This window comes from Motacilla alba, chromosome 7, assembly GCF_015832195.1.
Source record: "Motacilla alba alba isolate MOTALB_02 chromosome 7, Motacilla_alba_V1.0_pri, whole genome shotgun sequence".
Lineage (NCBI taxonomy): Eukaryota > Metazoa > Chordata > Aves > Passeriformes > Motacillidae > Motacilla > Motacilla alba.
The window spans coordinates 26,301,264-26,326,512 of NC_052022.1; the positions used below are offsets into that span (position 1 = coordinate 26,301,264).

Here is a 25,249-nt window from a genome sequence, read left to right on the forward strand (position 1 = left end):
TTCTTTAGCACCATTTGAAGGTACTGTGCCTGTCTTTCTCGCCTTACACATTCCAGCTCAGCTGACTTAGCCTACCAGTGTAGGCTTGGTGGCTCTGGGCTGTGACTCCAGACAGTGACCCATCCCACCCTACTGGAGATGTCTCACAGGCACCCCGCTTCAGAGCAGCTCTCCAAGGCATATGAGAGGAATTATTCCCTAGGCACCCAGTCTTTCTTCAATCAGCAAAGATTGGATTGGTGTAGATATCCAATATTTAGATGACTGGGGGTAGGTGAAGTGACCAAAACCCTTTACATCAGTCACACTGAATGCACAGAGCTGTGACTTTCTCTGTGAAGATGAACAATCAAGAAAAAAACCCCATGTTGGAAAAAAGTCAGGTGAGAACACATATGGGTGCATACACAACATTCTGCATGCCTGTATTGTACAGGTCCTTTGTAGAAGACAGCATACAGGCATGCTGCAGATTACAGAGCTAAATTCTGCCTTCCCAGTAAAACTAATAGTAGTTAAGCTTACAAATATAACCCCAAAACTTAAAAGTAAAATTAAGCTTGCATTTCACATATAAGGCAAGAGTAACATTTCATCACTAAATGAGAACTAAAATCCTAGCTGGGATAAATGACAAGCAACAAAACTATACATTTGGAAACTAGTTTTTTATTTACTTGGATTTCCCCACTTGAGTTTTATCAGAAGATAGGTTCTTTTACCATTTGTGTCAAATTCTAAGAGGTGGCAAAGTTATATTCTTCCCAGAGAATATGCTCTAAGGAAATTACAAACAGCTTTGAAGACATACTTTACACATAAGCTGTTGTTTGTGACCCTTTTAACACATGGCCAGTTTGCATTTTTCTATTGCACATTTTCAAATCCTTTCCCCGTGTTCGCAGGACAACACTGCTGATGAATAACACCATCCACCTCAAACTAATCTGGTATTCTTTTCCCCATACCCTTATAGGATTACTTTCTGCAGTATCTGGTGCTTTGCTGAGACTCTGAAATGCTCCCTGACAGAAAGAAACGGGATCTACCATGAAATGACTTATTGGTAGGATTCAGTAATTCACCAGCTCTTGGGTCAGGAATTGGAACTGAACACACTGTCTGGCCCAGCTCTTGAAGCCTGCTGCCAGCTAGAAGTGAGGAGATTTGTAAGCATAATTAATATATTATGGGCATTCCCACTTACAGAGTTGATTACCTTCATACTTGGTTCTACATACTGAGAGGGCAAAGAAGAGAACAGAGCAAAGAGCAGGCCAGCCATTTGTGTGATCAGAACACTGGTGCCAGCACCCTCAGCCAGGTCATTTAGCAAAATGAGTCTCTACTTAACCCAGTTTTCATTTCTGCTCTGCAGTTAGTTTGAAGACCACTTACCCTTGCACTGCTCACTCCTTGACTTACACTGAAGGCTACCTGGTTAGCCAATTTTCATTTATTTGATACAGCATTAGCATACCTAGAAATAACCAGCTCTGTTTCTGTTTGAATACACAACTGGTTTTTTATCTCCTTTTAACAGAAAGAACAACTGTGCAGTTAAGTGTGGTTACATATTTTTACCAATGCTATTTGGCTGAATTTCTTGTTGGTCACTCACCACTACCACAGCACCGCCTTAGGCATATGAACTATCCAGATTTACACAGCACAGGTACATGTCAGAGACTATATGTTAAAAATAGGTTCTAGTTTTTAACACTACAGATGTTGCAGAAGCCCAGACTGAAAACTTAAATCCTTCCTAGCCGTTGGCCTCTGGTTTATTCTGTAATTTCTTTTATGTTGCCCCTGATTTGATCCACATGCAATAGTTTTGCAATAATACACTGCTTTGGCATGTGACAGAAGAGGGGGAGCCCTGCTAATGCCTTAGTTTTGCAGCAGTGGACCGACCCCAAAGCAGCCATTTTCCTTCAGTGTTTGTCCCTCAGGGCTGCACATATGCAAGGACATTCTGGCACCAAACAAATGCACAGTGCACTTCATAGAATTTTTTTCCAGCATTAGGAGCAGCATTAGGAAGGGCTCCCTGTGATGCTGGCTTCCGTAACACCTCCAAGATGCACACATCTTTGCTACCTCTTCTCCTCTGTCAAATTTTGTTAGAACAGTCAGGTAGACCCAAATTTTATGGAGCAAGAGTAGAACTGAGCAAACAGCATTGGAACATAACCTTTGCCTTCTTAGGAAACTAAATTAACAGCCCAAACCAACCCAGGAACCTGGTATAAACTGCAACTGCAGAGAAAATGTTGTGCGGATGCCTGGGAAGGTAAGGTCTTTAGTAGCAAAAGCTGGCTTGACTGATTTAAAAGATGCTAGCCCAACAAATAAAGCTTTCTCTTGCACACAATTCATGAAGAACCTCTGAGTTCTCCAGAGAAGAACTGTGGGGGTGGTATATAAGTGTTGGGAGTCGTTCAGGTCTGAAAAATACTTTCTTTTGTCCAGATGTAGCTTTTTTCCACCTCAGCAAAGGTGAGACTTGGACATTTAGACTGCTTGGTTTGGGCATTCTTTTCTTTGAACTCTATGCCAAAAGATCCCTCGAGACTAGTTTCATACAACAAATTCAAACAAAAAGGTCCCCAGACAACCAAGAGCTCTTTGGGGGTAGTGGAACTCATACCTAGCGCCCACAAGCCAGGAAGAAACAAGGCATGGCCAAGATCAGCCTATGCTTACAGTAGAGACTGAGCTCACAATAGTACAATAAATTAGCACGTACTGAAAACCTGCAGAGTTGTTGACAGGGGCAGATTAGAGCAATGGGGTCACCTATCCCCACAGAGACAGAAAAAGCACCCTTGAAGGCTGCCAGGGGGAAAATGTAGATTCATCAGCCAAGACAGCTGTATCAGCAGGTCCTCTTGCAGGGCTGAGACAAAAAGTCACTTAAACACCAGTTGATTGCAAAGTGCACATCAGGGCACAGAACAGGCACTGAATTGATCAAGTACTTATCTAAGCTGCACTTCCAGGCAGCAGCAGGCCAACTCCAAATGAAATCCCATGAAGGAGAAAATCTCACTCTGTGGAGGTGCCAGCCAAATCCCAGGAGGGTGAAGGACCCAAGTGCTACCAGACAAAGCTGACAGTTTTCACTGTCACTTCCTCTAGTCATGCCATCCTAGAACTGCACTGAGGAACTCATCAATGAAGATTAAATGGCTTCTGTGATCATAACTGATCACTGATAAACAGGTTTAATCAATCCAAGTACATGGCATCTTCCAATCTTTGTCCAAAATGAGCTGTCATATGGCAAAGCACTATGGGCCAGCAACCTCGTGTTTTGAAACATGCAGGTCTACTGCAAATAAAGTGCTCCCTGCTACACAAATTCCAGTCACCTTTGTTTGGAAATGCTCCCCCCACTCCTCCCAACAAGTCAGTGACCTTGTTTAAACATGATGTATTTTCCAAATACTAACTTGGACAATGTATTTTTCTGCTCAGCTGGTTTAGAAATCCCACTGCTAGCAGTGGAAGTTTTACTTTTAAATTAATAGAAATAGGGCCTGAAAGTCACATACAAGACTAGAAGACTAAAGCCTAAAGTGAAGATACCTAAACAATAAAACCTTTACAGTGCAAAACATTCCTAGGGGATTTTACAGAGTCTCAAATACAGGGAAGGTAAAAAGCTGCTGAAGCCTTGGAAGAAAGAGATGAATTGAAATGAAACCAAGCACAAAACAAATACAGCACTCAGAAAAAGCACAATCCTAAAAGCCCTGGACAGGTGAGAACAATGGTTATTCAGAACTAAAATGTGACAAGAGAGCTAAAAACCCTCCAAAGGACCTTATGGTATTTTATTATTGTGCTGCATTTTTCTAGGGTTTATCCTCTAGCATTTTTATTTCAGTGACCTGCTACAAAATAAGTGTTGGGTGTAATGACGGTTCACTAAGTATTTGCTAAATTCAAGGATGCTTCTCAACTATCTGTATTTGAGAAGTTTCAACTGTAAGGCTTTTTGAAAAGTTGAACAAAGTTGACATTGACTTTTTTGTTTTGTTTTTAAATTACACTTGCTGTTTTGCAATCTATTAGGAAATACTTTCTTTTCACTAAGGCAGGAAAGAAAGGAATTTTATTTTTACCGCAACAGAGCAGTATTCCAGCCCAAGGGGCTGAGATAGAGCAGAGATTGCATGACCCGCGCATGCGGCACTGGGCTGTCCCCCAGCAACACACAGGATCACAGCACTAGGTGCAGAATGATTCCTTGAAAGACAACAGCTCTCCACCTGCTGCTTCATTTGACAGGGCTGCAAGCTCAGGAAATAGCACATTTACTAACCCTGGCTTCTCTGCACCTAGTGTTCAGCTCAGCCAGCCAAGTCATTCAAGCCCTAATAGCAGTATTCATCGTTTTGGCAAGTGAGGAGACATGGAGAAGCAGGGAGGAAAAGACAGAAGGCACCCTAGAAGAGGAGCAAGGAAAGCCACACAGACAAATGAAAGCGTGCAGAGCACATTTTCCAGGAGGCAGAAATTCCCACATCCATTAGGACTTGCTGTCTAAGTAACAGAGTTCCTGGCAGACACAACTGACTTCTCTGGAAAAAATGTCTGTTTTAATAAAGGACAGGGGGAAAGAAAACACAAAGTGAAACAGAAGAGAGCCATCAAAAGAACAGGAGCTATGCAAAAACAGGAGGCAAGGGCAAAGACCATTTGTCTTCCTCATCTATAGAAAAGTGATGCCACACGACAAAGAAATAACGATAGTGAAGGGCACCTGGGGATATTTGCTCCTTACAGACTTCCAGGAGAACTCCTCCAGGAGAAATGTCTACCTTTCCCTAAAAGCTTTTCTCTGAGCCAAAAATATAAATAATGGCCACAAAATTAAAAGGGTTTATAAACTCCCTGCCTCTCCACTGCTAATCGGTGGCCTGTTCATTCATTTTTTTTTCAAATTACAAGTAACACCCTGCCCTCTGCAGTAAAACAGAATTAGAAGTGTGGAGAAAAGCTTTTTGTGTTTGCTGATCAAGCAAAAGACAACTTTTTTCCAACTGCCCTTCTGACTCCAGGGCATCAACACTTTGTCCTCCCTGCCCCATGACTACATCTGACACCACTGCCCTGGCTTATATCACGAGTTGAAAAGTGCTAGCCAGACTCCAAGATAAACCTGTCAATAGCGAGGCACAGACATTCACATTCCTCCCTACCTGCCTGTGAATATCAGCTGTTCGTCTGGGACCAATTCCTTAAAAAGCTTTTACTGAGGGAGAAAAGGAAAGGGGGATGCCGAGAGCATTTCAAACAGGAAAAAAAACCACAACAAAACAAACCCAAAACCAGGAAGGGGAACCCCACAAAGACTGCAAAGAGAAAATAAATTTTAAAAAGCCTGTCCCCATCAGGTCCTCCCAGCAACCTTCTTTATCAGAGGTTCATTGTCAATCAATTAGCCAAGGCAGCAGGGGTCTGTAAGAAGGGGGGTAGCTGGAGAGACAATGGTCTGCCCTGTTGTATTACTATTTAATCGCTTTTCCTAAATAAATAAAGCAGCCCTGAGGTGCTGTCATGTCAAGGGAATTTATAACAAAAAAACCCTTCATTTTTCATTGGTCATTACTTTTCCTTCCCTCCCACCCCTGCAGGACTAGAGAGGGTTATTACTGTAGCCGTAAGTTCCATCTTTGTGTTGCTTGCCTTTGATTCCCACTCGGACCTTGCCACTTTCTGGCACTAATTTGTCAGGCTGAACAAAGGAGGGATTTGTACCTCCTGTAAGGTCTCAATTAGGAAAGGCTTCTGCTGTATTATGTGCCATTGGGACAGGACACAAAGACGGTAATTACAGGAATTTGCACTAAATGGCTGAAGAATTCACAGCAAAACTTTTCTTCCTCCCCCCTCCTCATCTTTCCCCAAGCTTTACCCCTCCCAGCAGCCCTGGGGAAAACCGCTCTCAATGCCTGCAAGCCGTAATTACCAACAGCAGGCCCCTCAGGTTAAACAGCAGCCCATGCCGAACGGCACAACTGCCTGCAGGGAGCAAGGAACAACGAGACAGCCTCAGCTCGCCCGTGGGCCTCCTCAGCACCAACTTTTCTGAGCCAAACAAGTTTCCCCAGTTTCTCCCAGTTATAACTAAAATTATTTCTTTCTCTGCACCATGGTAACAGCTCCAGGTTCCAGCCGGCCCTAAGGGTCTCAGGAATGGCAAAGGACTGGCTCCTGCAGAAAGTGCTGGAATCCCCATCCTCAGGGACAGAGAATCCCAGTGACCAGCTGCCCACAGGCCTGCCACAACTCAAGAAGAATTTCTCTGCACAAGAACATTTGTTCAGTTTGGCAGACTAAAAGGAGACCACAGGAGTACTAGGAATGCCTGGGTGAATCAGGAAAAGACATCATGCAACCCTGGTCAAAGCACCTTATTTTTGTGGGGAATATGTAAGTGAGTGGATATTAATCAATTAATCATCCCATGTTCAGAAGAGGGAATCCACCCTTTCCCAGAGAAAAGTCTGCTCCCATACTACATAAAGCAAGGCTAACACCTGTTTCACATTGGAGACATGTATTTTGTTGCCATCACAGGGTCTGATCCCATTTTAGAGGAAGTAATTGAAAATATTCACTTGAAACTCTCCTGAACCTCAGTCAGAAGATTAAGCAAAATATAAAACAAATTACATCAAGTGATACAAATGTGGCCAAAACCAGAGCTGAATTCAGGCAGAAATTCAAATACTGTGACCAAATCATTAACTGCAATGATGCCAACCTTCATGATGCTCCAGCTGCCAGGTGGGTGTCACACACTGTGGAGAGATGAGCAGGGACCTGCAGGTGGCTACCAGAGAAGGACAAACCCAACTGCACCCACAGACAATTTTGAGGGCAGCCCAGTACTTCTAGGGCCCAGGTCTCCCCTGAAAGGGATTCAGGCCAGCCAGCAGGTCCTGGGCCCAAACAGATACCCCCTAGAGTCATGTGTGGCTCCAGAGCAACATAAGAATCACACCCCAAAGCAGCATGGAGACGAGGCAGGACCATCACAGCTCCCATAATACAAGAGAAAAAGTCTCCAAAAGAGCTGTTTCTGCTTGAGCTGACAATTTCTAAGTGAGTGTAACTAAAGCAAGTCAGAAACTACAGTTTAGGCATAAGGTGCCCAAATTTGCTCCACACAGGTGCCCTTGCTAAAGTAAAATGACAATGTACTGCATTCAGACACATTCTCTCTATTTTCACTTCCTTCCCAAACTGGATAAAAACACAATCTTGCCTATAGGACTAGAGTCAGACAACAAATGAATTCAAACCCCTTGGATTCTGCAAATCACCTTTACAGCACCCTGAATCAAAAACACAGCACAGCCACCCTGCAAGGCAGCCCCAGCCCATGTAGTGGTGTATGTGCAGGATCTAACGTTTCAGCACTGCTCATCAAAATCAGACGAGCCTCTGAATATCCCATAAGTTTTTTTTCTACATTTGACAGAGAGAAAGGCTAACTACAGCCACAGTGAGAGGCAGGGAACAGCTGTGCTGCTAAAACACATACAGGCTCTTTCAAGTGATTTTCTTTTCCTGTAGAGGGGATGTAAGTGCAGATGCTGCAACCTGGCTGCTCACCTGCACACTTGAAGCTCTGAACTGTGAGCCCTCTCTCTAGAGACAGTGTGGTCAGGATGCTCAGGAAGCTGGTGGTCACAGACTGGCGCTTGGTCTTTCTAAGATCATTTCCAAAGGGCCGATCTCCAGGTTTGTTCCTGAGCGTGACCTGTGGGTTCTGAGTCAAACTTCGAGTAGCGTTGGCTGCTGCTTTCAGTGCCTCCATCCACTCCTGGGCCCTCTGCCGCGTTTCCGCGCGCAGGCGCAGCACATCCTGGGGAAAAATGACCTGGAAGCAAGAGTCACAGCCATCCTGAGTATCTGTCTGGACCGACAGGCACACATCCACATTGTAGCTCAGCAGGGGATCTTCATCAAGCCTACCAGGCTGGAATGCCATGAGACAAGACCTGTTCAAGACAAAAGTAAATGCCTTCCAGTTATTCTGGACAGTTAACCTGTAAAGAGTCCCCGATTTCAGAATATTTTGGTACTCTTTAGTGTTTTCAGTCAAATTCATGGATAGGAAGAGCTCCATAGGCTTCTCTAATAATCCATTAGTTTGAGAAAGGTCACTGTTATTTTCAGGCTTTGGCACATTCTCCAGTTTCTCCTGCTGTCTTGTAAAAGCAGGCCCAGAAGCATGCACCGCTTCCCAAAGTTTCTGTCCCCAGTCCAAAGTCTCCCAGGAGGACTCAGCCTTCAGCTGCAGCTGTGAGCTGTCTGACAGGACAGCATCCACCACCTTGGCTTCAATGCCACCAGTAACAGCGACCCTTTGAAAACGCATGAGTGGATACACGGTGGGAAGAGTCTGGTTGCCACTGCTGTCCAAGCAATACAGGTACAGTTTGTACTGAGAGAGTTCAGCGTAACAGGTTTGCCAGTAGCTGTCATTGTCTCTTCTAACTTCCAAGTATCCCTTCTTCAGAAGATTTGAGAACACTGTCTTGTGTTCTGGAGGAAAAAAAATAGAATATTAAGATTATTTTTTAATTATCTCAAATTACTACATCATTCTGGCTTCTACATCTCTCCTACCCATACATGGCATAGCTGAAGATAGGATCACAGAGAGACTCTTCATGTAATAGGTTATAATTATCAATACAAGCACTAACTCTACTTTTGAGCCACTGAGAATACAGCACTGTTTTACCCAGAGGTATCAAAACACCTTACAAAAAGGAACAAAGAAACAGAGGAACAGAAAAACAAAGTAATTTTCCTGAGATATCCAGGACAACAATGACAGAGCAACAAAACGCTGCAGGTCTCCCAGAACCTAGTCCAGAAGTGGACAATACTATCAAGTAATCTACTGCCAGCTAAAATAAGATTTTGACAGTGAAAAACACATAAAAATTAAAACACCTTACCCTCTCTTCCCTGCTGCTTCCCAGGCTCAACTTCATGTTTTCACACACACCACCACTGCCTCCCTCATCTTAAGCAGCTCAGAGGGAAAGGGCATAGTGGTATCTGGTCAGCCCCTCTCTGCTGCTCCTTCCTTCTCACACCTTTCCCCTGCTCCAGCATGGTCCTCTCCAGGGGCTGCAGCCCTTCAGGTTAAACGTACCCCTGCATGAGCTCTCTCTGGCCACAGTTCCTTCAGGAAGTCTCCACATTCTTCAGCATGGGGTCCCACACAAGCCTGCAGGGAGATCCTGCTCCGCCACGTTCTCCCCATGGGCTGGAGCACATTCTCACCCTCTGACCCTCAGCTGCTCTTGACACAGCTGCAAGTGCTGTGCCCTTCCTGAGATGTGTTCTGCCAAAGAGGCCCCACCTGTGGCTGGTGGGCACAGCTGTGTCCTGCCGAGGGGCTGCTGGAACTGCCCTGCTGCCAGCACTGCGTACAGCACCTGCACTGACCCACTGAATGCAGAACTGTGCCCAACACAGCAGTTTCCTACCACATTCCAGCACAACCTGGGACCAGAACATTTTGTGCAGCTCTGTTTACTCCAGAGTTTTGCTGATTTATGAGAATCAGGTTCAGGAGTAGCAGACATGACCAAAAATGAAAAGGAAGAGGCTGCCCAGAAGGATTCAAACACATACACCTGAGCATCTCAGCACTCCAGGTGCTTTGGGAGCAGACCACAAACCCCAACCCAAGGCAAAGTTAAAGGGAATCTTCTTCATCCACAGAAAACCAGCCATGCACAAGTCCCTCCAAGCACTAAAGTGATGCAAATTTAAAATTAATTATCTAAAGCATTTCTGAGTTTAAACAAAATGTTTCCTTACAAAATTTGTTCCAATCTCATTCACACCACTTTCAGCTACCACAGGTAAGACTCGTATTTTCACCTTGGGCTAGGTATGTGGCTCTAGGCAATTTTTATTGGTCCCTGCATAAATTCAGAGGCATCCACTGTTACACTGTAATACCAGCTGTAACACCTGGCACCCCAAAACAACACAGGCCTGAGGAACAAACTCTTACTCCCATTTGAGTTCTACTTCACCCTTCCAGTAAGGGTACCTGTGCTGGGTCTTGACTTACAAACAGTGACAGAATTAGCAGACACAAGTAAAGGTTTCTGCCTCCGACTGTCTATCTCCCTTGGAGTCTGCTATTCCTGGCACATGAGCAAGGTAGCCACCTGGAAACAGCTCCTCATCCATTGCCCAGCAAATTAGGTCACAACAAAATCAGCATCAATTCACTTTAACACACAGCATTACAGACCACAGCAACACAAGAGCTGGTCTACTCAAGATTTCCACCCTGGGGCTGACAGCCTTTGAAACAGGGATAGCTGGAGGCATAAAACATTTTCAGCATCTCAGCTTAACCAGTTACACTCATGTTAACAGGCCACACTCTAACAAGCTTTAGATTAGACATCATCTCTGAGTGTACTGTGGATGCCTGCAACACAGAGCTAAGAGAACAGAAATATCTAGACTGGATGAAGCTTGGAAACAAAACCAGGCCTGTACAGAAACAACATCATCATCTGTACTGAGATTCCCAGCTTATATGGTCAAGACTGCTGGCCAAACTGCTCTCACCACTGCTCGATAAAGGGTGAGTCTGTCTGTCTGTCCCCCTGGAGCACAAGGAGAGTCAGGGACTCTTGAGTACTTGAGGTACTTAGTTACTGTCCAGGGGCTTCTGATACCAACTGGGGCAACCTTGGGCTGTAACATTCATTCTAAGAAGATGCTCCTGCCTTTGGCTGCAAGTACTTCTGCAGCTAATTCTCAGTTTCTTTTATGGGCAGGAGGAAGAATCAGAATAGCAGCAGTGTAAAAGCTTCTGCCAGCTCTTCAGCAAAGACCAACTTTTAAGGATTTTTAAGGATTAAGCAGACAAGCTCCAGTTAAACTTGATGAACATAAACTTAATAAATATAAATGAAAATTAATTGTTTGATATATTTAATGTTGGTATGGAAATCTAATGGGGGTTAAAAATGGGGGAAGGATGCTACCTTGCTGCCATCCTAACAAAAAGGAGGCACTTCGGTTTCACCTTGACAGCTCAGCCTCAGTTTCTCCATTTACCCACATACTCAGAATGGAGCCTGCTTTTAGCACCATGGTCAAAGGACTCCATCTACAGAAATTTCCTGCAGACATAGCAAAAACCATAACAACAATTTCAAAAATTGCTATTTTGGCACTAGGTCTAAAAAGGTCAGTATAACTATACCTTGCATATCAATAAACTACTCGAGGGTATTTCAGCTAAATATGAAAACTGAAAGAATAATCTATAAGCCAAAATGGCAGCGAAAAAGCACACTCTGATAGCCCAAATGGATAGATGTGCACACACATGGACACACTGAAAGAGAACCAATTTTGTTCACCGTACATCTCTGGCCCTGACATTCATTAGTATTTCTGCACTAACTCAAAAGCCATTAATTTCTCTGAAACCCACACTAATCCCTTTGTAGTGCAGATAATGGACAGCCATTCTAGAGTCATCTTCCCTTTCTATTAATCCAATCAGGGAAGCAGCGCTTCTGCAGCTCCAACTGCAATCTCTCTCACTTCCATCAAGTACAGATGACTGTTCAAGCTTCTCCATAATAAGACAACTCATAACCTTCCCCCAGCCACCCCTCCTTCATCCACACACAGGTTTGCTTGTCTTTTGTTGAGTTAGAGAAAGGGTATCTCTCCCTGTCTTTCACAGAGGCACCCCCCTCTCCCTCCTTCACCCCACTCCTTCCCTTCAAGCTCTGTGAAATTGGCTCCAATGGCTCTTGCTCAAACTGGGACAGAACCAGCAGCCACCTTGATTAACATTCAAATGCCTCGTATTGTTTAGGTCAGGGCAATAGATGCTGGCAGAGACAGGTTGAATTCATATGCTGCACATACACATACATCTCACAGCTCTGCTGCTTTACCTCTTCCCCATGCACTGCGCCAGATAAAACCTTTTTACTCAGAGAGCAAATGGGACCATCTTCCAAACAGAAACTGCATCTCTTTTCCTCCTTATGGAGACAGGCAGAGTAAATTGAAGAAGAGTAAAAAAAAGGAAATAATCACAGTAAATGGCTCACATCTGAGCCATTTGGAGTTATAATTTCAAGGAAAGAGGTGGAAGAAGGCAGAGAAAAACAAAGAGAGACTCAGGAGCTAGGGACAGAGTAATATCATCCTCAGCATCTCTCCTCTCCATTGGGAAATGTCCCCTTGTCCCAGATAGGAACCCTGCACATAGCACTGAAACCAGGCCAGCCTAGCACCCACCTACCACTCGCCACACTTGGGGCAGCTGGTGCAACCAGCACCCCTGGAGAGAGAGACCAAATGTTGTATCAGCCTGGCCAGAAGATACACACTCCAGAACAACTGACTGTACTTGCATCTCAATTGGCATGGCAGGAACGCTTACTCTATTTTTCCACCACTAAAGCATTTCTGAGAACAATCATTCCAAGTAACTCAGAAAAGAGCAGAAGCAGAGATGTCTAGTTCATGAGGAGTTTGAGGGGGCACTCTTGAGGGGGCACTCCTCTCTGAATTCTCTGATGCTTAGTAAGTGATGAGTCTAAGTTACAGAGCTTTGCCAGTAGTTTTCCTCTCAGATTTTTAAAAAATTTAACATTTTTACAAAACATGTTTGGGACCTAAAATGCTCTCAAATTGGGTTGAGCTAGTCACCTTCTTGGTGGGATTTGCTAGATCAGGGACAAACTGTACCTCAGATCCACAATGTCCACTATCTTCCTACTTACAAATACAGTCTTTTCCTCCCACCTGTTTTCCCACCTGGGTCTGCAGATATGTATCCTTCAGTTTGTCAGTGTGCAGGTGCTCAGCACAGTGACAGCTCTAGAGTTCCCCAAGCTCACAGGCACAGCAGGCAAACAAAACAGCTACTTGGAAAAAGTACTGTAGCACCCACACTGTCAGGAGTGGTGGCGTTTGAATAACACTCACATGACCATCAAGCTGTGCTGTGCTTAAAACACTGTGTTTTAAAAATCCAAGCCAAGCTTCACTGTATATTACAGGAGCAGTATTCTCTCTTTGTCTGCCAGGCCACATGCCCAGAAGTACAAGAGCCTGCCTTGAATTCGCTTACAACTGCTGTCTTTGCTACCTCTGCTTCCTGCTTGTGCCCCATAGCACAACAGGGTTCATTTCTAGCACATGAGTTCTTTCACCAGCAGGCCAAAGATACTGCCCCCAAAAGCACAGCTTCTTTTCAGGTCCTTTTCTTTCTCAGCACATGGAAAGGATTCAGTGCCATTTTATTTGTATTACAGTTTAGGGGTAGAACCAGCAGTGCTGGGTTAACAGCTGGAGGAGATAATCTTAAAGGTTTTTTCCAACCTAAAAGATTCTATGATTCTGTAAAAGAGCAAGCAGCAGGAACAGAGAAGCCCACAGTAATGGGTACACTATGACAGTAAGGAAAAAAAAACAAACAGTGAAGAGTTCATGTATGCAATAACTGGGACAGCTTTGGAGGACTGGGAGACCTCTGCAGGCTCCAGAGGGAAGTCCTTTACAGCCGTGAGGACTGACATGAGTCGCTGAAGGTCCTCTCAGTATCTCACAGCATTCATTTAATTTGGATTAAAACCCTGAAAAGGGATGTCTTCTAAGGGATGCAACCACTATGACCCCTTCAACAACTGCAGAAGGTTTTATCCAACCTCCAAACACATTCTTCAGTCTTCTCCGGAGAATAACTAGTAGCCACAGATACACGTCTGCAAAACCTACTTTCTTGCTTTTGTACTTCTCTTTTCAGGTCAGTTCACAGTAGCAGCAAACTCTTTGTGAAGCTCTCTTGTAAACAGAGAGGGAAGAAATAGCACAGCTACCTGTAAAACCTGCACAGCTGCTGAACAGAACAGGTAAAGGAAACAGGTTAAAAAAGTGTATTTTCAGAGCACAGAAGCTTTCCTTCCTCAAAGAAGGTAACCCTGCCTTCCAACATTCCGTACAGAAAGCTCTTGGAGGGCACACAGCAAGCACTGACTACCTCAAGAAGTGGGTCCGTGGGAATTTCATATCACAGAATCACAGATTAAGCACAAAACACTATCAGGGACACGTACAGACCTTCAAGGGCTCCATTTTAATGGAGTTTCTGTGGGTATATGAAGTTGTTATACATCAAACCCAGGAGATGCCCAGGATACAGCTGACAAAAACAAAGAGCTCCGTCTCCAGACTTGTGAGTGCGTTTCTGTTCTGCATCCTTCCCACAGAAAGATATAGAACAGAGACTCCACTCTACAAGAAGCAATGTATCTCCCTAGACAAAAGTAACAGCAGGTGTACTTGCCTTTGTCAACCAAGAACACCCTTCTTTGGGCTACAGCAACTATGTCACAATGTAACTCAGCAACCTACATGTTTGTACCTGTCTATACACTTATACGTGCTTACAGGTTATATACATTTATACACACACACATCTCCCCAAACACAAACACTTAGGCACCTGCTTTCCATGTTCCAATATAGCTGACTTACCTGGAAAATCCAACACAAAAAGTTTGTTTTAACCCTGAACAGGCCACCTGTTAATAACCGGAGTCAAGCCACCATATGCATACATGCATCCTTTCACAATCCCTTGATTTTTAGTTAAGCCCTGTCTTTATTTAGATTTCAAAAATCTTCGTGGCACTAGCTGCTGTTCCTCTCCATAAGTGCCTGGCCCATTTCTGGCATCTACAAAATAAAGCATGGAGATGGAGACACTGGGTCAGTGTTTCCAAAGCCCTGAGCAGAACCTCATCAGAGCAGTGCTTGGGAAAGGAAAAGGAAAGGTATCACTTGCTGGAACACCACTTCATATGGCTCACTGGAGATGCCTGCCTCAATCTGATAACAACACTTCCTGTGCCCCACACAGTGCTGGCAGGAATGCCTCAATATTGACAAATTGAGTACTTTAGTTTCTGTTACTTGCTTATGGACTGAAAATTCAGCATCATTTAAAGAAAGAGAGCAGAGATCTGGGGCCTTACAATAAAGCTCTGTACGCCCTCTTTTTAATGGCTGCTCTTTCACTTTATGACAACTGCTTTTGTTTGGAATTGCCATTCTCCCAATAGCTTTAGCATTCAAAGCTTTTTTTAAGTTTGGGAAAATCATTCAAGGAAATTATCAGAAATATACAGCAAATAAATCATTTTTTCCTGAGTCAAACTGAGTAAGACAGAAGCAAAAAGTAAAACAAGCTTAGATATTTAAACCATAAAAAAACAGAAATCAAGGTAAGTTTAAAAAATTATCCTTAGGCAGGCAAACAAAGAGTCACATCAAAGACAAAAGAGCCATACTGATTTCTCTTCTTTTAAGAGCTACCTCACAGTGAGATTTGAGTGGGTTTTTTTGTTGTTGTTTTTTAACATTCAGATCCTCTTTCAAGACAAATATTAAAATCAGATAGGAAACTCCTCATATAAACATAAACAAAGCACCAGCACAAACCTGTGTTTCCTTGGATATCCTCTCCCTTGGTTAGTGCCAGGTAGGAAAGCAGAGCACAGTTATTGTCCTGACCAGGTGCAGGTGGCTGCTGCAGGGAGGTGCCTGTGAAGACCACTCTCCAGTTCACATGGCTGATATCAGAGCGTGACCTGTTGTGACCTGGTTTGAACATGGAGGCTTCCTCACTCTGCACCAGGATGTCATTCACCGAGCGAGGCCTATCCCTCCGCCGCTGGCAGATCTTGAAGATATTAAAAGCTGTGGTGTCCCCCTCTCCTGCCCAAGCAAGGTTGTCAGCAGCTGTTCCCCTCTGCACCATGCATTGGTCTTTGGCAGGGAACACAGTCTGAGCTTTGGTTTCCAAGAGGCCATTTTTGCAGTGATCCCAGAGGAGGCTACTTTTGGCTAAGGAGGCGACGTTCCTCAGGTTCCTGCTCTCTGTTATCTGATCAAATACCTCATGCCCAACCAGTTCCGGGACCTCCTGTACACCATACACTTCAGAGGGCTGCACAATCTTTTCAAGCTTAGTATCAAAACTATTGAAAAAGTCTTCAGTCACTTCCAAGGCAGGGCTAATGTCATCCACTTCAAGAGCCTCCATATCCTGTGCTGCGGTGGGCTCAAGGCGGTGCGATGCGTTAAGAAGATACCACATCAATATGGACCTAAAGAGCTGCTTCACATCTGTCCTTGGCACACCATTAACTTGGACTTGGCGGGCAAACACAGTCAACAACTCCAGCCCATAGTGGTAGAAGTAACCAACTCAATTTGTCTTCAGTGGGAAGACCTAACACCCACTGACCAAGTGGGCTATGGTGCCTGTGTGAAAACAGCTCATAGGGATGAAGAGTAGCTGCAAAGAAAAGCAAAACATCACATCAGTAAGAGTGTATTCCCAGGTAAATATGTTTAATCACATCACGCCTTTCATATAATCCCCTTCATTTAACTTTATCCTTCAATTGGCACCAAAATTGTTGTGTATGAAGAAACTCTTTTTGGTTTCTGTTGTTCACTCTGTATGAACTCTGTGTATGATCACTTTTTGAACTGAAAGCTGCAGAGAGCAGGATGGGACACCAGATGATGGGAAACCAAAGCCATGCCATTTGTAAACCAAGCTTTAGAAAGCTGCATTGAGAGGTAGCCACCACCTAAAGAATGCTTCATAGAGTTTCCCTTAGGCCTTTCCCTCACTTTCTTTTTTTCTGAGAAAAAGTTGCTAAACTACAGGGTCATAACATAGGCCAACCAGCCCCAAATAGTTTGCCTTTTTGTCCAAGATTGCTTGAACTCGCAATTTTATGGAGACCAATGTGAGTTTTACAGCAGCTACCTTGCCTATCCATCTGCATGAACAGAACTGTGACATTTGCCGAATAAATCAAGTCTGCTGCTGTCTTGAAGCTCCCTCCACAGTGCTGCCATGCTGAAGGGAAATGCACAGTAGGTATGTTTAAATTGGGGTAACTTGTCAAATGTCTGCGAGTTCTTGGGACCTGGAGACCGGGCATTTGTACTGGCAGGAGAACAGCCCTCAAGTCTCCTAAGACAAATCACAGTACCCGGAGCCTGTACATGCAGGACAGCTTAAAGTCAGAGTTTTGAACACATCAGCTCAAGTCCTAGAAGCAGCAAGGCTGCATTAGCTCAGAGCTCTACCTAGATTATTACACTCTTAACAAAACTAATTAGCTGGGCTGGGCCGACAATTAGCAGTTCATTAGCTTGTAAATGCTGCTGAAGTGCTACCAGGACCCATGAAGATTTACACTTAGCAGGAAAAAACATCTATTAAGCAGCTTCAAACCCAGATAATACTTCTATTTAAGGTGGGTTTTTTTTTTTTAAATCCAGAACAGTCTTTTAGTCTAACTTCTGTTAGGAAAGCTGCTTAAATAGGCACCCTTACTATAGCAAGCCAGAGGAAGAGAGGAAGGTGGGCCAGCAACCCCAAAAGAAAGGGGCACAGAATTCTGTAGCACAAACCAATCTCCTCCACAATCCCCCAGTGGCGTCCTCCCACCCCTGCTTCAGTTGTAGCCAGCCACGACACAGTTGTGCTCAAAAGCAGCAGCTCACCCTCCCTCCGTAGATCTGCAGTTCAGACTATGACGTCCACAAAGACACTCCAACTAAGTAGCTTTCAAAAGCAATAACTAATCACATACACAACTCTGGAACATCAAGCCTATACACTGAGATCTTTCTCCCCTTAACTCTTATCAAGGATTCACTTTGCTAGTCTCATAGTGAATCAGGGTAGGATCAGCTTCAATTATGCGAACACAGAGTAAGGCACTAAAGATAGAGACAAAACCACAACCAGAGGGCTGAACAAAACAGACCTGGAGTTATTTCAAATCAGAACAGTATGGGAGCAGACTCTTTGCAAAGCTGTGCAAGTGTGCCAGATGACAGCAGTGGGAAATTAAGTCATCCTGGGCACATCTGCATTGTCAGCTTAATGCAGCATTGAGTTTACTCTCGAAGGTCAGTCCTGCCAGCAGCCCCAGAGCAGTGCTCTGCTCCCTGCTACCACAGAGCTTGGGAGCTCAAGGAACAGCCTAAGGGACATAGGTGGTGCAACCTGTCCACTTATTCTATACCCTTCTGTAGCATGTTTTTACAGCAAGAATGGTATTTTCAAGTTGCAAACTGCAAGAAGCATTCACTTGAACAAAGCTAGTACCAACATAACCACAGGCCTGCAGTGAAGGCTACAGCCTGGTCCATTCAAAGATGCTGCCTCATGGGGATTGGCAGGGGATGCAGCCTTGCACTCCTTCACGCAACGGGAGCAGCAATCACTCCAGAAGGGCTTGTGACATGCCACTGCAGCATTCTAGTGACAGCAGAACAAGGTTGGTCTGTTCTTTAAGTCACGAGGAAAGGTGGAAAGCAAGGGATAAAAATGGAAACTTACGTTTAACAAGTTCATTTTTAAATGCCGGAGGCTTCAAGTGGCTGAATGTTTCTCTGGATCCTGTGAGACTGGAGCTACCATGCAGCCAAGTGTGGTGATGCCGAACTACAAACTGACCTCAGAGCCAGCAGGATGCTGAATCACATGGTCATGAGAAGATGGCAGGCCCCTGTATCACACAGTTCACAAACTGCAACATTCATACCTTCCCAACTAGTCTGTTTGCCCTGCTCAATAAAGATGTGACATCATGTGAAAGGTGACATCAGTGGTGGCAGGCTCATCCTTCCCTACACCACCAAAAGAGTTTTGCCAGTAATTCCCACTAGCACTGGGATCCTGCAATTACATATCCTCCATAAATGCAATTAGGCACTTTCTGACAGCAGCACTCAACAAAAATTTAATTGAGACGTCTGCATGGATTTGGTGCCAAATGAAAGCAAACTCTGACATGGCAGTAAACAGCTTCATCACAATATCCTCCAGGAGGAAAAGCAGTGAAAATCACTTCCTTCATGGGAAGGGTAAAAAAAGGCAAATAATAGGATAAGTTAAACTTCTTTTTTAAGTTACTATAAAATGTATTGCTTTATGTATTGTTTCTTTTCCAAAGATTTTCAGTCTAAGGCAGTGAATATGAGAGAAAGAAAGAAAGAAGCATTAGCCCAAATTATTATAGATTGATGAAGCTATGGACAACCATAAGCTTGGATTTGTGCTCATCCAGGCCCCTGGGAACTGGTCTTAGTGAAAAAAGGATGAAGGAACATGCTGCATTGTACTCAGCAAAAACTGCTGGACACAGAGATTGCAGCAGCTGAAAAACAGTTTTCTGTATATCTGCCCAGCACGAACATGCAGCAGTCAGATAATTAATGTGCACTTACAACATGAGTAGTCTTTACTATCACAAGTTTATAGTGGCCCCATCACTCACACGGCTGAGGTAAACAGCAAGGATTACTGGTCATACCACATGAGACACTGAAGTTCAATTTACTAAAGATTACCTCCCTTGGAGAAGCCACATGAGTTTAACCCTGGTGACAGCACAGTCTATGACAGCAGAGAAGAGTCACGAATGACAAATGCCAAGGAACATACACTGGAAGAGATCATTATGCTTCCTGATACATTTTCTGGATCCTCATGGGTTATGAAAAATATCCAAGCAATGCATGGCAAAATTTAAAAAGCACAGAAAATACTGTGAAACAGAGGGGAAAAGCAGAAAGGAAGAAAAGGAGACTTCACACAACTTGATAAGCAATCTTGTTGGTTTTGGTGCTCAGAGGACTTCCTACCTCTCTTCCAGATAATAGCGATGCTTAACAAGTGATACACAACAGATAGAGACTTCCCCTTTCCTCTAGTATTTGAGGAATCAGAAGAGAGAATCAGAAAGGAACTATCAACGTTGTTCATGTGGGAATGCATACATTACAGGAGCTCTCAGTCAGTAAAAGGTAGCCAGAGACAGGTAATATTAAAAGTCCCTCAAGTCTCATTAACTCTTAATGACTCTTGAGCTCAGATTCCTGGCAAAGAATACGGTTTCTGAGAATTTTATCTCAAGAGCTCAAGAGGAGCTCTACAAGCTACCTGTATGCAAATAGAGAGCAGGGGTGCCTCAGGCACTGGGGAGCTTGCCCCATCCCCTTCCCAACACACTGGAACCTTCTGTGGGAACCAGCTCTGCTTATCTCACACTACATTACAACTGTGGGCTGAAACTCCAAGGCCAAGAAGGAAAACAGAGAGATTCTTTCAGCTGGGTAACAATTGGGTAGCAGAGCAAACTCAAGCAGCCTTGGGACTTTTATTTCTGTTATGCTGTAGGCGTGGACCACTACAGTCCAGTTTGTGGGCTATGTGTTGTTCAGACAAACCTGGTCTGAAGGTATCTGAAGAAGAGGCTGATGCACTGTCTCTGAATACAATCCACTGGGGCTGGCACAGCTAAGTACCTACTGAGCTTTTCTACCTGTCAGTCTGAGCAACCTCAGACTGGGACCTCAAAGTCTTCCAGTGGTACTTCAAACAATCACAACCTACAGGTTTTGCTGCTTCAAGGATTTCTGACCTGCTCGGTAGCTCACATCAGACAAGTACTGCCCTAAATCTAAACAGGACACACTTAGGTCAATGACAGTGCTTGAAAATCAGGCTTTGCTGTGCAGAATCCCTGAAAGCAGCTATGAAGTTGATGACTTAGGTGCTACCTAATAGTTAAGAAGTTGAGCTGTATTTGTCAGGTGGGCACACTCGAGTGGACAGAAGAGAGAAGGATGCACAGGTGGCTGTCACACACAGCTTTTATCATTGTCTATGCAGTTCCGCACATCACTGGCACAAAGCGCTTGCACGAGGAGCTGAAGAGTCCTGCAAGAGTCCTGGTTCAAGACACTTTCCCTCCGAGTGGTTGTGAATCCCAGGCAATGCAGTGGCCAGCTCTCTGAGCAGCAACTGAAGGCTGCACTCCTGCTTGCCTGTCACACCCATCTTGGAGAAGCAACTGATAAGGAGGAACTTCACAAGGGACAACTATAGAGTGTGAGCATCAGCTGGGACACTGTCCCTGGGCAAACTATCACATTCTCTTGGATCCTGGCTGTATTTTGCTCCTGTGGCACAAGGCAAGCCTTTTCCCAAGTGATTCCAAAACCCCAGAAGACATACTGCCTTGTACATCAAGTGAGACAGAGCACACAAGCTTGTTAGAGTCACCATTTCAATAGCTGGAGGAAATTTACAGAGCTTCAAAAAGAAGAGAAAACTACAAGAAACTTTTCATATACAGGGAACCACAATTTCAAAAGGTTACCATATGACAGTCAATGGTTGGTTCAACATCACCTGGGCAATTGTCTTTAGATCACATTTTTAAAGCCTCTCTCCAGAGGCGTCTTTCCCTGACAGACAAACTGAGAAATGCATTGCTTAAATGTTTCAGACTATCCCAACTTTAAAATGTCTCACAGAAATATCTTTTGACTGATATTCCTGCACAAAGCAACTGGCAATACTCAGGAAAAACTCAAAAAAACTGCAGAAAGAGACTCCATGGTCAGGAATGCTTGCCTATAGGGTCAAGAGAGGGTAGCTGAATGTAAACATAACCATTTCCATGTTGCAAACCCACCTGTTTTCCAGTCTCATTGCCCTAAAGGATGAAATTACCTTCCAACATCTATCAATGAAGAAGAGTTCCCACATCCTGTCTGCTAGACCCAGGGAAAGGCAAACAGCAAGAACAGCTGCAATTAACTTGGGGCCTAATTACAGTCAAGCTAAAAGACAGCAGTGATCTCTTCTACTCTACAGAAAACAAAACAAACAAACAAAGAAAAAAAACAATAAAAAAAACGACTGCAAAAACTTGAACTGAAGACTGAAGAAAGAAGTGAAATCAGGTAAGAAGAAGAATGCCACATTCTGTGAAGGGAAAGAGACACTTAGCAAGGACACATGAGTCTGGCTCTGTGAAGCACAGATTTTCCCCAGCTGCTGATCTCACCCAGTGCCTTTAACAAGGAAGCTCCCCAGGCATCCTTCCCGTGTGGAGAACTAACACGCCACAGCTCCAGAACAGCTCACCCAGCGATGAGCACACAGCAAAACAGTGCTTACAGTACACATTATCTTTAATTTTAACTGTCATTTGGAAACACTGATTAAAACCCATTAAATACTAAGCTGCAATGAGCACAACAGCCTGCACTAGAACAAAGTGGGGCCAGAGGCTGAGGAGCACCCAGGAGTGGAGGAAGACAGACCACCAAAAGGATTTCTTTTCCTGAAACTGACTGCTGGACAGCTCTCCGAAGATCTTTATCACTCACTCGTTTGCCTTGCAGCCATCTGACACACATCCCTCCTGGCTGGGGAGCACCACCAAGTCATCAAGGGCTGTGTCACTTCCTGAGGATGAATAACCATTAAAAATCTCAGCAGCTGGACCGGGATGAAGGATAAAGGACTTTAACAAGGAAGGGAACAAAAAGCCAAGCAGACTGACCACTGGGGAGCAGCTGGTGGTGACACACAGCCCTGGCTGCAGCCAGCCAAACCCATCAGCACGTGGGCACTTTCTTAGGTCACATCAGACTGAAACCCAGACCACCCCCACTCTGCATGCTGCCTGGTGGCTGCCTGACCTCACAAAATCCACATGGACAAAAAGAACACAGCAGTGCAGTGATTTGGCCCTCGACGTGGATCTGTGGTCCTAAACACACCTGTAGCCTCAAATAACAACCCAAGGGAGTGAATGATTTCTGTGCTCACATTCCAGTTTTGTCTAAAGTTGTGTAACTTGGATTCTACATGCTGTCCCTGTCTACAAGAGCACTGCCTGTTCTGCCAGGCACACAGACACCCCAAAACAGCCTGTCACCTCCTGAATTCAGTACAGAGTACAGAAATTGTCAGGGAACAGAGTATCCAAGAGGGCTGATACAAGCTCCTCCAGTACAAGAGGAAACGTGACTGAACTAGGCAAGCAGGAAACAACAAACATGACTCAGTCTAATACTTCTAATTGTATCTGCCTCCATGGAGCAGCTTGGCTCCTGCTAGGATGTGGAGCAACTTTGTATATGTCAGGTGAAATAATACTTTTCTTTTAAAAAAACCCAAACGATTTTACTTAATGCAAACTGAAATTTTGCAGGTATCTCCTCACTACACATTTTCTAGGACTACGTTGAAAAGGAAAGACAGTCAGTCCTTAAATGCTTGACTTTTTTTTCTTTAAGTTCAGAAATTAAGACATTTTCAATTTGCCCTTGTTGAGCTGTGAACAGAAGTAAAAAACATAGCTGGGAATAACAGCTTGCATTGCCCCAGAGGCCCAAAAGAAGATAACAAACACACCATCTCCCACAAGGACACAGAAGACCGTTTCTTCCCTGAGATCCCAGCACAGCTGTAAGAAAACACATTTGACATCCAAATCTGTACTGTACAGCTTTCTGAGTAGCCCTGAGCTGCAGCTGGAGCTAACTACTCTCTCCAACTGTGGCACCCAAAGAATCAGCTGGGACAGTACAAGCCATTCTACAGTGAGACCTGGATTTCCTGTAACTGTTAGCAGTTGCATGCTGACATTGAGGGAAATACAGTGCTTAATCACAGCCTCTTTTCACCTCAAGCTAAGCTCTTCTCTTGTTTTTCAAACAGCCAGGACCACAGTCCCTTGTCACCTACATTGGCAGGAGAAGCAGCACCGATCCAAATAATGCTGAAGTTTGGTAATCTACCACAGCAACCCAAATGCTCTTGTCCTGGCAGCCCTGCCACAACAGCTGACCCAGTGGGATGGCACCACTAGAGAGTTGTGTGACTACCCAGCATAAGTGCTTGCTCTTCTCCAAACTGAACTTCATCTTCATTACAGAAAATCTTAGCAGAAGCCCGGTAGAAGCATCAAGGCATCTCATGATATTGAAATGGTAACAATTACCTGCTTCAGTCTGATCAGGTCCTCCAGGAACAATGTATCCAGCTACTACAGACTGATAAGAACTTTCATTCTACTGTACAGTGCTCTGTTTCACATTAGATTTCTGATTTAAGTCCCAAAACTAATTCATTAATTTTGAATAAATAAGACATAAAAGTGTCAAGATGAAAGTTACTGTTGCTTTAAGTGTATGGGCATTGGACCAACTAAGATTCAGATGCTTTCTTACTGTGACTTTTTGTAGTCAATTAGTAGGGTATGCAGTGCTGAAAGTGAGATTTGCCTGTAAAGCTTTGCAGGATGAGGATCATTTGTGCGTATCTGCAGAACAGATCAGGAGCAAGCCATGATGCCCTACACAAACGCACACCCGAGTTTTTTCCCTTACCTCACGCTGACAGCGACCCCAGCATTTCTGCCGATACTCCAGCTAGCACACATTGATTCCCACCTAACACAGGCTCTCTTGTCAGGCCTATTTGATTCCAGAAGGTGTAACTCCACTGGCTGTGTCTGGGTGCCTGCTCCTTGAAAGAAGCAACTTTACTGCCAGGTAAGAAGACCACGGCATTATGTCACACTCTGGGCTACTAAAATAGACAGGGATGTCAGCATCCTGCGCCTACACATACTGGAGTCTGACTCGAGGAGCACCCAAATTCCTGGTAAGACCGTGAGCCGGGTGGGGAAAATGAAAGCAGGGGGCCTTTTTACGCAGAGGGGAACATGTCCTTCCAGACGAGCACATGACTACAGCCGTGTTTGTGCTATGAAAGCAAACGCGGCCGCGCCCGGGCCCTCGCACACAGCCCCGTACGCTCGGGCGGGCAGGCAGCGCGGCGAAGGCTGCGGGAAGCCCGGCCCGGCCGCCCGCCCCGGAGGGGCCGGGGAGCCTCGCAGCCCCCTCCGGCCCCGCCCCGCCCGCGGACCAAAGGGAGGATTTATTTACCTGCGCCCGGGCCGCGCCGCGCCCGCGCTCCGGGAGGGGCCCGCGCTGGCCCTGCCCGGCGCCCAGCGGCCCCTCCCGCCGCCGCGTCCTGCCGCAAAGCCGTCCCGGCCGCCGCGGGAAACGGCTCCGCCGCACCAAGGTTCCTGCCGCCGCCGGCGCCGCGCCCGCCGAGCGCCGGCCTCGCGCCAGCCCTCGGAGCGCGGCTCGGCGGCCGCAGCCCGTCCCGGCAACCCGCCAGTCTCACTTCCCTAAAAATACGGTACTCGAAAAACCACAGATTTTCCTGTATCAACAGCAAGGGTAAAGTTGCACCTTTCCAAGTTTAAAGCAGCCGAGATTCTCAGGGAGCTGG

The 25,249-nt window shown here is 45.0% G+C and overlaps 1 protein-coding gene across 9 annotated transcripts in view; it reads right to left on the bottom strand.

The window, feature by feature from the left end:
• PLEKHM3 (pleckstrin homology domain containing M3) overlaps nucleotides 1-25,021 on the bottom strand; it is a 102,568-nt gene extending 77,547 nt beyond the window's left edge. For 7 of the 9 annotated variants that reach the window (XR_005257658.1, XR_005257659.1, XR_005257660.1 and 4 more), the window contains exons 1-3: nucleotides 24,898-25,021; nucleotides 15,550-16,408; nucleotides 7,636-8,571 (exon numbers count right to left, since the gene is read on the bottom strand). Coding sequence is in view for 6 of the 9 variants with exons in the window: in XM_038143612.1 (XP_037999540.1) it covers nucleotides 7,636-8,571; nucleotides 15,550-16,207 (1,594 nt within the window). In the remaining 3 variants the exon portion in view is untranslated. Of the gene's footprint in view, nucleotides 1-7,635; nucleotides 8,572-15,549; nucleotides 16,409-18,481 lie in introns of all 9 variants that reach the window. The other 2 variants (XM_038143611.1, XM_038143610.1) reach the window with 2 other exon arrangements.
• Between the last annotated feature and the right edge of the window lie 228 nt (nucleotides 25,022-25,249).